Here is a 14,175-nt window from a genome sequence, read left to right as displayed (position 1 = left end):
TTGACGTTCTTATACTGTTCCAATTTTTAAATCAGGGACTGCCAGTCAGCGACCATGACTGCTGTAAAAGGTTTCATTCTGAATGCGAAACCTCTTACACTACTTACTCAGCGGGCGGTATTTCCCAAGGAACGTCAGTGCCGCAAGAATATGTGGTGCCACAGTTTCGTCCTCGTGTTCTAGAAGGGCTGTGAGTCGCTCCAGCACGTCTGAGTGTAAGAAGTGAGCCGGGAACACGAAGGAAAGCATCACTAGGAGCTTCAGGCCGCGCTCTGCTGCCACTTTCAGTGTTGTGCCTGTTGAGAAATAAAGTGAATGTAATTGAATGTGCTTTATAAAAACTAATCCTATAAAAATTATCATACCTATGTGAAGTTTCTGAAATACGGCGTTGACGGAATAAATAAATAACAAATAAATACATATTATAGGACATCTAACACAGATTTAGAATTATAAGGCACTAGCTTTTGCCCGCAGCTTCGCTCGCGTTACAAAGAGACAAAAACCGGCCAAGAGCGTGTCGGGCCACGCTCAGTGTAGGGTTCCGTAGTTTTCCGTATTTTTTCAAAAACTACTGAACCTATCGAGTTCAAAATAATTTTCCTAGGAAGTTAAGTTATTAAGTTTTACTTTTGTGATTTTTTTTCATATTTTTTAAACATATGATTCAAAAGTTAGAGGGGGGGGGACGCACTTTTTTTTCCTTTAGGAGCGGTTATTTCCGAAAATATTAATATTATCAAAAAACGATCTTAGCAAACCCTTATTCATTCTTTAATACCTATCCAACAATATATCACACGTTGGGGTTAGAATGAAAAAAAATATCAGCCTCCACTTTACATGTAGGGGGGGTACCCTAATAAAACATTTTTTCCCATTTTTTATTTTTGCACTTTGTTGGCGTGAATGATATACATATTGGTACCAAATTTCAGCTTTCTAGTGCTAACGGTTACTGAGATTATCCGCGGACGGACGGACGGACAGACAGACATGGCGAAACTATAAGGGTTCCTAGGTGACTACGGAACCCTAAAAAGTAGCCTATGTCACTCTCCCATCCCTTCAACTATCTCCACTTAAAAAATCACGTCAATTCGTCGCTCCGTTTTGCCGTGAAAGACAGACACACACACTTTCCCATTTATAATATTAGTATGGATTTACGTTGTGGCTAGGCTTGTGTCGTTCACGAACTATGAACTGTTAGGAATAAAATCCCATCAATGACCGAAATGAACTGAATCTTTCCGTGCTCTGAGAATCGGTCTTTGCTCATTTAGTTCAGTATAGGATCGGCGAGCGCGAGCGGTTTGGATCGAGAACGAGCGTGTGACTGTGCTGACCGAGAGCGAGACCTACTTAGCAGAGCAACAAATAAACGTCAAGTTTTCATATTAAACTTCGGTTACTTACAACCTTTCGACCCGGAATGTTACTATCTGTGGACTATTCGTATCATTTTGACACTATTCGGTCCCATTCGTTCTGATCTTTCCGACCGCAGTGGTCGCTGGTCTGGCTGAACTAAATGAGCAAAAGACCTAAAAGAGCGAACTAGTTCGTGGGAGCGATTGAACGAGATCGGAGCGCTCCGATCAACGAACGAAACGGCACAAGCCTAGTTGTGGCAGAATTTGTCCTTAGGACGTAAGAATAAATTTCGGATGTGAAGACTCCTGGTTCAGAACTTCAGAGCGTTTCAGCGCTACCCGCGATAGATACATAATTATGGAATCTACATCGACACATCGTTAGCGCGATGTAGCAAACGCTCCAGCCGTTACAGCGACATCTAACGGATAACTGAGTAAACAAAAGTACACATACCACCACTCCTCAGCGATGAAATCATCGGAGCCCCTGCAAGCGCCCGCTACGTAATCAACAAGAATGAGTACAGCCTCGTAATCCATTAGGATCCGGATCCAGACCAGACCCGTTCGAGTAACATCTTCTCTGTAGAAATCACGCCAGTCGTTTCAGAGACATCTAGCGGATAACCGAGCAAACAAAAGCATACATACCACACTCCTCAGCGATGGAGTCATCAGAGCCCCTGCAAGCGCCCTCCACGTAACCAACAAGAATGAGCAGCGCCTCGTGGTCGATCATAACGGAGCTGACGCGTTCTAGAAGCATCTTCACTGTGTTGTAGTAGAGGTTCGTCATCACGGGCTGGCCGAGTTTCTTTAGCACGTTCGACTGTGGAATTACATTTGTGGACATTGCTTTACTACGTATAGTACAGTCGAGTTCATATATGTGTACATTCTTCACTTAACCATACCTCGGACACTGGCGATCAAATATATGAATGAGGCGCGTTCCTAGCACACAGTCTAAGCTCGTGTAGGTGAACGCGAACTATGCTTGTATGAGTGAAATATGACAGGTCGATTGTTCGCGTTTTTGACAGGCGGTAACTGTGAGGTAACCGAGAGGGGTTGGGCGGCACTTTCAGCGGAGAGCGGGAGTGGTCATACTGCATGATAGTACTCTTTATTATACTGTGCCTTAACTCGTTGCAATAAGGTGAAAAAATATACACATATTTATAAACTGGACTGTACGTGACTCTGAATTTACAGATGTAGTGCGAAAAGATTTGCCTTCGTATTGTTACGGAAACTTACGAACGTTTCATGCTATTTCAGTCTGTCTCAGTACATCTAAAGTAAAATCCATAAACCTACGGACCAAATTGACAAGTAAGTGTGAACGAATGTTGCCACAGTTTGGCCAGTGTCGTTCTTATCGGTATTTAAATTATGATTACATCGTAGATTTAAGGTGTACCCAGACGGGACAATGAAATTGGCAATTTGATCGGCTAATCAATATACCAACTTTTTCTGTGATTTCGACAGATCAAAAGGTCTGTAGACCGCTAATTAGAGATATTTTTTTTATTTCGAAGCAGCAATAATATTATTCGAAAATTATACCGGGTGAAACAAAATTGGTAATACAAAATAATATTTTCTGGATCTACTCATGACTACAGCCAACTTTTACTATGGGACCATCTTCGAAAACATCACTTCAAAATCTACATCTTCATACAAATTATGAACCCAACTTTTGATATGATTCATTATTATGTACCCATTTCTCCATACTAATTCCTTGCAAATTTGCATACATATTAATGAACTCGATACCAGAATTTACACATTTTTTTTGCCGAATTCGATATAAGTCCCATAGTAAAAGTTGATCGTAATCATGAATAGATCCAGAAAATATTATTTTGTATTACCAATTTTGTTTCACCCAGTATAGATATTTATGACATACTTGCCATAGCGTGACAGATAATTGATTATCGTCGGACATGGTATTTTACTTTTTACCTACAGGCTCGGAAACATTTTAAGTTTTAAAACTAGTGGGTAAAAATGCGTGGCATCCATCCACTACCTCGAAGATACATAGAACAAACCAAAATGTGTACCTCTTATTTGAAACTAATATACTTATTCTTGATTTAAACTTGTCTGTTGTATGTACTTTACAACTTGTCGATATATTGTTATCGACATATACCCTTCCCTATTTTAATTTTGCTGTTCCTGGTATCATTTTACCTGTCAGTCATTTGTCAATTTAGTCCGTAGGATTATGAATTTTACTTTACTGACATTGACTGACCTAGCATGACAAATACGAACGTTTCTGGAAAAATAGGAAAGGAATACACTGAACTTTACATTTGTTTGATACCATCTACTTGACTGTATTCTTGCAAATAAACGATTTGATATTTTGATATTTTTTTTAACTACATCTGTATTTGGCAAAAAAATTATCAAAGATTTTTATTTCCTTGACAATGCTCAAACAAAAATGGGTTAGATAAATCCACACTAATACAAGATTAAAAGGAAATTAATCAGGTTTTTTTTCCACATTATTACAGTCGCGTTCAGTTACATTTTTTAGGCACTTACTCGGAGAAAAATATCAGAAAACGACTCTAATATGAAGAGCATAAAAGCGTGTTTAGATTTTTATGTTTGCGGTGAACTGTAATTGAATGTCTTTAGAGAAAAAAACCATGAGCAAAACCATAGTTACCCCTGAACTATGGTTTTGCTCATGAAAGAGTAAGAAAAGTTCTTAAGATAAAATGAATTGAAAAACTTACCGTAGTACGAACGCACACTTCACAGCTAACATTAGGGTTCAGTATAATCTCCATGCCCTGCAGCAGCTCAGGCGCCTGTTTCATATGAGCAGAGAACTTGTTCAAGAACTCCTGAGCCTTCACCGACTCCGGCAAGAACTTGGAACTTATGTGCAACACTTTAGCGATCAATTCCTTCTGCACCGCTGGGGTTGGTGGCTTTCTATGCAGCTCTACCCACTCGGCCACTGTCCGACGGACTGCCAACTGATGTTTTTGCAGCTCTATAAACGCTTTAGTAGCATTAGCGTCGACATTTGACATTAGATAGTACAACTTCTTCATTCTAACTTGAGGCGGTAGTGTGTAAGGAACGAGAGAAGTGTTTAACAGTCTTTCAACGAGTAATCTGTCTTCGAGAGCAGTCATATAGTATCCATGAAGGATTTTGTCTTTAATCCATTGTACTGCCTTTTCTGTAGCAGGCGGCACACTTTCTTCGGTCAAGAATTTTCTGTAAATCATAGCTAAACCCGACATAGCTTCTTTGCGGATTTTGAATTTTTTGTCAAGAGTTCTTTCTCTTACAAAATGCAGTAGGTCTTCCGATTCAGCTACAGCTTGGAAATCTCTCTGAGCGGTAGCTATAATAGCCATAACGACTTCATACCTAACTTGTTCGTGAGCGTCATGCTGTCGCATTTTCAGCGTTTCAGTAATATCTTTTCTTAAATCCGGATGGTGCACTAAGAAGTGCATGCAGTACTGGACACATTTGATCCTTATAGGTACTGCTATATCATTGAAGCGTCCTAGGAAGGCCCGCCAGAGAGCTGGGTACTGTTTGGCGAGTCCTGAGCCGGGTTCGGAGAACATTCTAGCAAGTAATGCTACAGCGCTGAGTCGTTCTTGGAACTGCGCTGACTTGAGCTTGCACTCGAGCTGGGGTAGCACGGCGATGAGGATGGAGGGGCAGCATTGGTTCAGTTCGTAGATAAGCTCGTATACTTTGGAGAAGATGAGGAGGGTTTTCTCTTCCTTGCCGAGGATTAGGACGTGGTTGAAGAACTGGAAAAGATAGAATAATATTAGTATTAACTAAATAGGGATGACGACTACATAAAAAAACCGGTCAAGTGCGAGTCGGACTCGCTCACCGAGGGTTCCGTACAAACTTTCAATAGTTGAATCATCAAAATGTTATTCATAGAACTCTACAGATTTGACTAAATCCCTCAAGACTCGATTTCCCACATAACAAATAATATCTTAATATACAATTTTATTGTTAGACAACGTCCAAATAAAATCTAGACTATTCTTCGACTTCAATAGTTTACGACTTACGACATGCATGACGCAAGGACGCTCCTGAACCGACCTCATTATATCAAGAAAAACGCGATGTAGGAAATGAGCGTTCAACGTACAGCGACATCTATCGGCAAATTGAGTAAACTAATGTGACCGATTTTAACCATTTTGCTTCTATTTGAAAGCAGGTAATTTTATTGTTATTTTGTTAAAAATATAGGTACAATAAACACCCGCAAGGGTGTTGAAATTGAAAATGTAAATTTGAAAGGTTTTTTTATAAATTAAAAAAAAAGTTTTCAAGATACGTGTACGATTTTATTTTTCCTGTAATATTAATTATAATAGCCATGTTTGGTGAAAATTTCGTAAATTTATGTTGGTAAACTTCGGAGATAAGGGGGGGGCGGGGGACGGTATTTTTTTTACATTTTCCTTCATAATTCTTTTTTTTTTCACAACAAAAAAATTATAAAAAATAGTTTAAATATGCACAATTTGAGCTCTTTTTAACGATACCCCACTTGACTTAGTTACTTGACATTCACAATTTGCCCCCCTTTCATATTGGCCATTTTGTATAGTTAATATTATTAAATAAAAAAAATAATCATTCAATTTTGTAGAGGTTAACAGTGTTCATAACTATTCCAAATTTCAAGTCGATAGCATAAGTAGTTTTCGAGATATTTAAAAATGTGACAGACGGACAGAGTCGCACCATAAGGGTTCCTTTTGTACCTTTTTGGTACGGAACCCTAAAAATGGCATTCTGTTTAGTCGTTCAGTTAGATCGTCCAATAATACTGAACACATATTTTTCGCTTTTACTAATTAATGAAAAAATACAAAGAGCATCAAAGTTCCGGAGTGGGGGCTTGTGACGTCACTTCTAAGTAAAAATTGTACCTAGGCGTGACGTCACGCGAAACTTCAACGCACTGTACCCTCGTCATTTTTGGTTTACGAGAAAAAAGAACAAAATAGGTACGTGTCGAATATTCTTTGATAATCTAATTGACGGACTAATTAGTTTTTTTCCCCTCACTAGCTCGGAAACACGTGTTTTGTCCTTTAATACCAGTGAGTAAAAACGCATTTTATCCACTAGTGAGTAAAGTAATTTGACCTTGAATAAAGTCAAATTAACTGCTTTAAAATTGATAAAAGTAGTTGAATCTAGTAATAAAGATGATTTACCACCTGTGAAACTACTGGAAGCAGTGATAAACGCAGTTTTCGCGTTGTAGTTTCCTCGCTATAGTGAGGGGAAAAGTTTTGTGTTACACTCGGGTGCAAATCTATTTTACTTCTCGTGTGTTAAAAAACTCGCAAGTTCAGGATTCTATTCTCGAACCACTCGCTTCGCTCGTGGTTCAACTATAGAATCCTTTCACTTTCTCGTTTTTCAATTCCACACTCGGCGTTAAAATACAACTTTGCCCCCTTGTATAACAAATAACTATTAGTCGTCTCGCCTATTGTAATATACATTTTGAAATAGTTGTCATAAATACGCGAGAGAGGACTACGTCTAGTGTACCATAGATTAATTAAATAAAGAAAGATTGGTAACTCAGTACATCGTGTAGCGACCTACTTAACGCGAGTTATCGTCGCTGGTACCTCTTAGTTTTCGAGTTATTTACAGATGGCGCTGTTTTCAATGTTGAAAAGTGCCACCTAGTGAGATAATAATTAATTACATTGCCGAGTAACCACATCTGAATATGATTCAATATTTTGAGCCGGCGGCACCTCGTTTTTTGGCTTAGGGGTTAGAGTATCTGACTTGCATTTTTGAGATCTCAGGTTCGAGACCCAGCTCCGGTTTTTTTTTTAATGTGTTTAAAAAGAATTATGTTTGTTGTTTTTCGCTTTTTTTTTTCTAGTTGAATATTAGAAAAATAAGTATGATGTGAAGTTGAATCATAGAAAAGTAAGTATGAATTGTTCGCGCCTACTTGTTGTGTGTTTATAAAACCCATAGGCCCATAGGGAGGTACCTATCTACCTACTCTACTCTCCAATCACTTATGTGACGTTGTCTCTTTCCAAAGACCGATGTGCAAGTTTTATCGCCCTTTACTGTATTTATATAAATTTATCGGTATCCATAAGTATTAAAAATCTTTATTTAGGCACCTACAGCTATACACTCAAGGAATTTGATTCCCTGCCCATTTAATTGAATCGTTGTTAGAAATACGTATATAATATTTTATTTTATTCCATATATATCTTTGGTTATACTTACCTAGTATTGAAATGTCAAATTACTTAGCACTGTTTTTGACATTTCAAATTAACTCGAACCTTTAAAAAACTAGTATAAATACTAAAAACACTAATACAGTGAGCTGTGACCAAAATAAATAAACCGTCTTGCGTAGCCAAAACCACGATACATCACACGCGATGCATCACATCAAGTGCAAAGACGTCTTTCAAACCCGAGCGCTTCATCTGCATTGCGTATAGTTCAAAAACTACTCAACGGATTTAAATGATTTTTGTTTTATTTTGCAGATGACATTATCAGGTTTTGTTTTAATAAATAAAAATGTGACCATATCTTAGGAAATTTACTAGTCAATTTCACGAGATTGATTTTTTTAAGTTTCACATTTTTCGGCCGCCGTCTTTTATTTTTTCAATGATTTTGATTTTTATATGGATAAACTTTTCAATGAAAACTGATAGACATCCCAATCATTAAAATCAGTGCAGCCGTTGTGATTCCATAAATTTTTACATCACGTGCAAAAACGTCTTTCAAATCCGCGCGTTCCTTTGAAACGAGTATATATAGATCAAAAACTACTTAACGGATTTTCATTATTATTTGAATATATAAAAATGTGGCCATATCATAGAAAATGAAAATTTCACTAGAAAGAAAAAAAGTTTGAAAATTTTATATTTTTCTTATTATTCGCCCACCATCTTTTTTTTTTTTTTTTTAGTGTTGTGTTCCTGTCGGTGAGTAAGGCTGACAGAGCTTAATGAGGGTGCGGTGTGCTGATGACGGGAGGACTTACGGAACTGACTTATTTCGTCTATTGTCCTTTGAGTCGTCGGCAAACCGAACCCTCCTTAGAACTTGTACACTCCTTTTTACTGTGTACTTAAAACAGGAAAAGGGAATGTACAAGTTTCTAATGGGGTGGCAACGCTCATGTGACACTCTTTGAGTTGCAGGCGTCCATAGGTTACGGTGACCGCTTTCCATCAAGCGAGTCGTACGCTTGTTTGCCACCGACGTAGTATAAAAAAAAATAAGCGTTTTAATACAAACTGATTGACACCCCAACCATCAAAATCGGTGCAGCCGTTGTGATTCTATAAATTTTTAAAAATACGGAATATAGAAAATATCCGCCATCTTGAATTCTAGTGGATGAAAATTGTGTTTCCTCGGAAGAAATCATTTATATTGGTCCCTAGTATCACTGTACAAAGTTGCTTGCTTTTTGCATAAAGTGCAGCTTTTTTGACCACAATTTCGTTTCGCCGTAAGCCTTATATCTCTTTTCATTTTTGTTACACTATTGATAGCTAGCCAAGGCGCGTCATAATTTTGTCTGCGACAAGAAGTGAGAGGAATAGTTCCCGTCATAGTTATCATTGTTATCAACAAACAATATTTCTTTAATCTTCACAAAACATTAAACTATTTGTTATAAGGGCCCGCGCAGACGGGCGACAAAGTCACTCGACGACTTTTTTGTCTCTGTCGTAACTCCTTGCGACAATTTCAAAGGTGCGCACACGGGAACGACAGCGATGCAACCACAGACTACTATGAAGATACTACGGACGCAACTTTTTCTTTTTTCATGAAATTAAGAGCCTACCCAAAAAACATTTTTGGTACTTCAGAATAAGTGTTTAAAAGTTTTGATGAACTCGTTAGAATTTTACAACCCGGCATCGTTTTCCTCAATATTGTAGGACTATTCTTTTAAATTCTTGTCATATAAAGTCGGTCTTACCTCTACTTCTGAAGAATTGAAATTAAACGACAGGTATCAATGTCGACTTCAACAATCGGCATTTAAAATTATATTTTTTTCGAATAATAACATACGTTCGCCCAGGCGGTTGAGTGATAACTGTCAAAATGACAACCGACCGGCGACTATTTTGTCACCGTGTGCGCACTTGCATTGAAACATATAGAGAATGAGACAGTTACGTCGCAGGCTTGTCGTCACTCGTCGAACCCGCAGACAAAAAGGTTGCGTCGCAACGTGTGCGCACTTTCATACTAGCCCATAGACCGATCTCCGCAGACAATAAAATTGAGTCACCCGTCTGTGCGGGCCCTAACGCATACTTTGCAATTCGCAGGAGATACCAACGCCTGGACTGGCAACACCGACCGGGTTAAACGTCAAATTCAAGCTTCGTGCGTATATATATCATTTCAATAATGTGTTATAAATATTAAAAATGTAAAATATAAGGAATTACAGTGATGTATCGTATTTTAATTAAAATGAGAAAGTGTTATCATAAGTTTTCATGCAGCCTAAGAAGCCAAATATTGACGAAAAAACTACGCCAACCGTCAACGGAGTAGCGTTCAAGATTTAAAATTATAATTAATTAGCGTTTTTTACAGATGGGTATAGCTTACTTAATATTTAAGTGTAGTTTTTCAGATTATTTGTCTAGAACTAGTAACTGTCATAGGTTATTTTTGTGTTTTCTGTTTGTAAACATTTGAAGTACATAATAGTATTTTAACTTCCATATTTACATTTTCTTTGTTAAACCAACTCGAGATATAACCTTACTCACTGCTATCCCGTGTAACTTGCAACAAAGTGAATTACAAAGTTTGTTATATGAAATCTTGTTAACAAAATCAAGGCTGTGGTTCCATATTCTTGTATCTTATCTTAATCACATTATATCCTGTTATAAGCCCTATTTAATATATTTTAACAATACATTTAGGCTTCAATATCTCACATGATGAATAATGTTACAGAACAAACTAGCAAGGTTACAACACACCGGGATGTGATGGTGGCTAGAATGAAACAAACACAAGCCTCAAAAATCAGCAATCAGCCAACCAAGATGTCAAGTAACACAAGCCTCAAAAATCAGCAATCAGCCAACCAAGATGTCAAGTATGAAGACCTGCAAGGACAACGGGATGACCTCTAGGCAGTCATTGATCGGTTCCAGCAATGCCAAGAGATACATGAGCAGGCATTACAACGCATCCGGGACCTCGAGCAGCAACTGCAGGAGTCGGATTCAAAATGGTATTGCAAGTATTGCTCCGGGAACTCCGCTCTGGCTGAAAACAATTTAAGTATATTTGCTGAATATAATATATTTGATTTAGATGTGGTTCATGACAGTGCATCATGCTCCCCAATGAAAGACCCTGTAGATTTAAAACAGTCTGTGCACATAGAGGGCGGCAGTGATCCCAGAGTGACGTTGAAAGGGTCAAATAAAATTAAAAAATATCTAAAGCTAAGCAAATTCAAAATACATCAAAATGTAACAGCTGCCTTAAGCGATGAGCTTCTAAACTGTCAATACCAACTTGACCTGACAGCACAGGAGTTGAACCATCGCTCCGATGAATTTCACAAATTAGAATTGAAACTAAAAGACCTGAATAATAGGTATGAACTGACAAGTAAAGCATTACACGAGTACATCTTTTGTGAATAACGTTCTAGATCCATCGAGCGTGTACCCTGTGTGCATGGACTCGCCTGCGCCCGCTTGTTCGAGCCGCGCCCGAGCCGGCTTAGCCCCGCTCCCACAAGCCCGCGCCCGTGCGCCGTCGCGCCGGCTCCGTCGCCGTCGAGCCTTCTGCAGCTGGCGCTGTCGCGGCTGGCCGCCGAGCCTCCTGCAGCTGGCGCTGTCGCGGCTGACCGCCGAGCCTTCTGCAGCTGGCGCTGTCGCGGCTGGCCGCCGAGCCTCCTGCAGCTGGCGCTGACGCGGCTGACCGCCGAGCCTTCTGCAGCTGGCGCTGTCGTGGCTGATCGCCGAGCCTGAGCCTCGGCCGCCGGCCCCCGCCGCCGCTCCGCCCCGCGGCGGCATTATATATATTTTTTCTTTAGTTGAGACATCAAGAGTCTTTTAAAACTCTAAAGTTATTTTAGTTATTTTTTATTTGTATCAGTTCGTTTTTTTTTCTTCATCATGTATATTTTTTTTATTTTTTTAGATATACCTTGACACTTAGAGACTCTATACAGTATCTCTAACATCTCTTATTAAGCATAGTAGCTTTGTACTTTGTATAATTTATTGAAATTAATTTCCATAGAGCAGTCTGTTAATATTTTCTTTATGAATACTTTTGCATGTGTATTTTGAAAAAAAGTGGCTGAGGCGTAGGGTTAAAGCCGGCGTAGCTTTATTTGACGTTCATATCATTGTAATATGCCTACTTGGAAATAGTGCATTACGATACAAGTGCGTAAAAATCGACACGAGTTACGAATTTCCTTTTCGCACGTGTATCGTACGACGTTTTTCAGTACAGATGGCCCTCCGAAGTTTAGACCTAACATATACTCGTAATGAACCACTTCTCGCACTAGTGCGTAAAAAAAAACACCATCTGTACTGAAAATAAATATTTCAATGCATTTCAACACTTAGCATGATAATTAAGAAACTTTTCAAAGAATTTAATTAATAAAATTGACTTATAAATATATTGTTTTATTCCACATTCATATATTTAAAAAAATCGATGATGAAATGATGAATGTTGATCATAAATTAGCCGCAAATCGTACAACTTCTGTCTTATTCTGATAATAGTGCCATCTGACTCTGTCGTGCTGATATATGTAGCTGTTTGTGGTAAAACATTTTTATAGTAATAAAAATAAAATAATCTGAAAGTAATACTTCCGTCTTAGTGCGTTTTCACATTATACGATCCGATATCGGATGCAGGACCGATATCCCATATATTTAAGCCGCCATTTTTGATTTTCGCCTTTGAAATCCTTCCTGACATCCGCACTTAGGGTTGTAATATTTTACGTAGCATATTTTGCCTATTCTGGGATGTACGTCCAAGATAATTTAGAATAATCGTTAAAACTTGTGCAAAAAAAAAAACAAATACTAATGATAATGAATGTGCATATTGAGAGTTAAGAGTATTGTACGCCAAATTCTGGCAGATTGTGATGTTACAAAATACTAACCCTATCATCAATTCATCATTTATAAAGTCGCCGTCAATAGAATTTGTGAACAATGTAAACAAACCTTGTACGTTGTCAAAATGTCTTTAATTTTCATTCTAACTCATCAGATACTGGCTAAATGCAACCTTTGAAATAATAAAATTGTGCTAAAATATTGATATTTTGTATAATGGTTTGTTTACATTGTTGGCAATTTCTATTGACAGCGATTTTAACTACTCACATTCGAACAATAAATAAATTGAATTTAAAACTTATCTTCAATATGCCAACTTTGTTTAGCATGCAGTGTTGTGCATCTTGCATACGCGCCATCTACCGGATTATAATGTTTGCTATTAGTCATCAAACGTACAAAACACTTCCCATGAATTGAATCTGATTCAAGTACCCGATTGGTAAAAAATGACTTAATTGTTTTTGTTAATTTCGGTGTTATATAGTGATAATGTTGTACGATCATGTTCCAAATTTTGAAATAATACGACTTAGGTCATTTAAATGAAATTATTTCGTGAATTGAACAATACCATTTGTCGCGAGAGTATAGTAATGCCATCTATTGTTTTACGAGTCAAACATATAAAACGACTAGCTTTTACCCGCGGCTTCGCCCGCGTAATAAAAGTATTCATTAAGATTTTCATTTGGATCCGTAGGGACCGTAGGTTTCTCTGTAGGTATATTTATCTGCGATTATTTCGATTGCACATAATACTTTTGCTTGCAATGATTGTAGAAATATTACACATCGACCACAGCGTAGGTAATTCTATATACGCTGGGGAAACCTTTATAAACATCACACATAGCCCGTATTTCGACACTATGATCGGTGGGTAAAAAGTACTTTTTTCTATTATCCCTTACAATTTTTTACATTTTGCTTATACTTATCGCAAACGTAATCTTCAAGCAAGCAAACAACGATCGTCTTAGAGCACATTGATTGTAAGAGACCGCCGACCGATTATCCGTATCCCTCTAACGATACCCATATTATCCGTATCCGTATCGCTATCGCTAACGCTATCGCTATCGCTATCGCTATCCCTATCGCTATCCCTATCGCTATCCCTATCGCTTTCCCTATCGCTATCCCTATCCCTATCCCTATCCCTTATCAAGATGTTTAATGATATAACACTTTAAGTTCTCGCGCTTTGTACACATATTTAAAGTCACATACAGGTCGAACGCGATTAATTAACATTATTTTTAACTTTTTTCCAACGTTTCGGCCAGGTTGCACTGGCCGTGGTCGCGGAAGACTGACGTCCCAGCAAAATGTCACCGGAGATGTAAACAACACAAAACTACCCGATATTAATTTATATAAATGTTCGGGGTAGACAAATAAATATAATCTACCCGCTTTTAGTTAATGTTTATTTCCCACCATGTTTATTTTAAAGGTAAAAATAATGTTAATTAATCGCGTTCGACCTGTATGTGACTTTAAATATATGTTTAATGATTTCTTATCAAGTGCTAAAATATAAAGTTTCATGGTTTTAT

General features: G+C 38.0%; 1 protein-coding gene across 4 annotated transcripts in view; it reads right to left on the bottom strand.

Moving 5' to 3' along the window:
* The window catches only part of LOC125237998 (sister chromatid cohesion protein PDS5 homolog B-B), a 41,612-nt gene that overhangs the window by 15,907 nt on the left and 11,530 nt on the right, over positions 1–14,175 (bottom strand). For all 4 annotated transcript variants that reach the window (XR_007178401.1, XM_048145266.1, XM_048145267.1 and 1 more), the window contains 3 exons: positions 4,157–5,203; positions 2,034–2,211; positions 108–296 (listed from right to left, as the gene is read on the bottom strand). Coding sequence is in view for 3 of the 4 variants with exons in the window: in XM_048145266.1 (XP_048001223.1) it covers positions 108–296; positions 2,034–2,211; positions 4,157–5,203 (1,414 nt within the window). In the remaining variant the exon portion in view is untranslated. The remainder of the gene's footprint in view (positions 1–107; positions 297–2,033; positions 2,212–4,156; positions 5,204–14,175) is intronic.

Source organism: Leguminivora glycinivorella, chromosome 22, assembly GCF_023078275.1.
Source record: "Leguminivora glycinivorella isolate SPB_JAAS2020 chromosome 22, LegGlyc_1.1, whole genome shotgun sequence".
NCBI lineage: Eukaryota > Metazoa > Arthropoda > Insecta > Lepidoptera > Tortricidae > Leguminivora > Leguminivora glycinivorella.
This window is presented reverse-complemented; position numbering and strand designations above follow the sequence as displayed.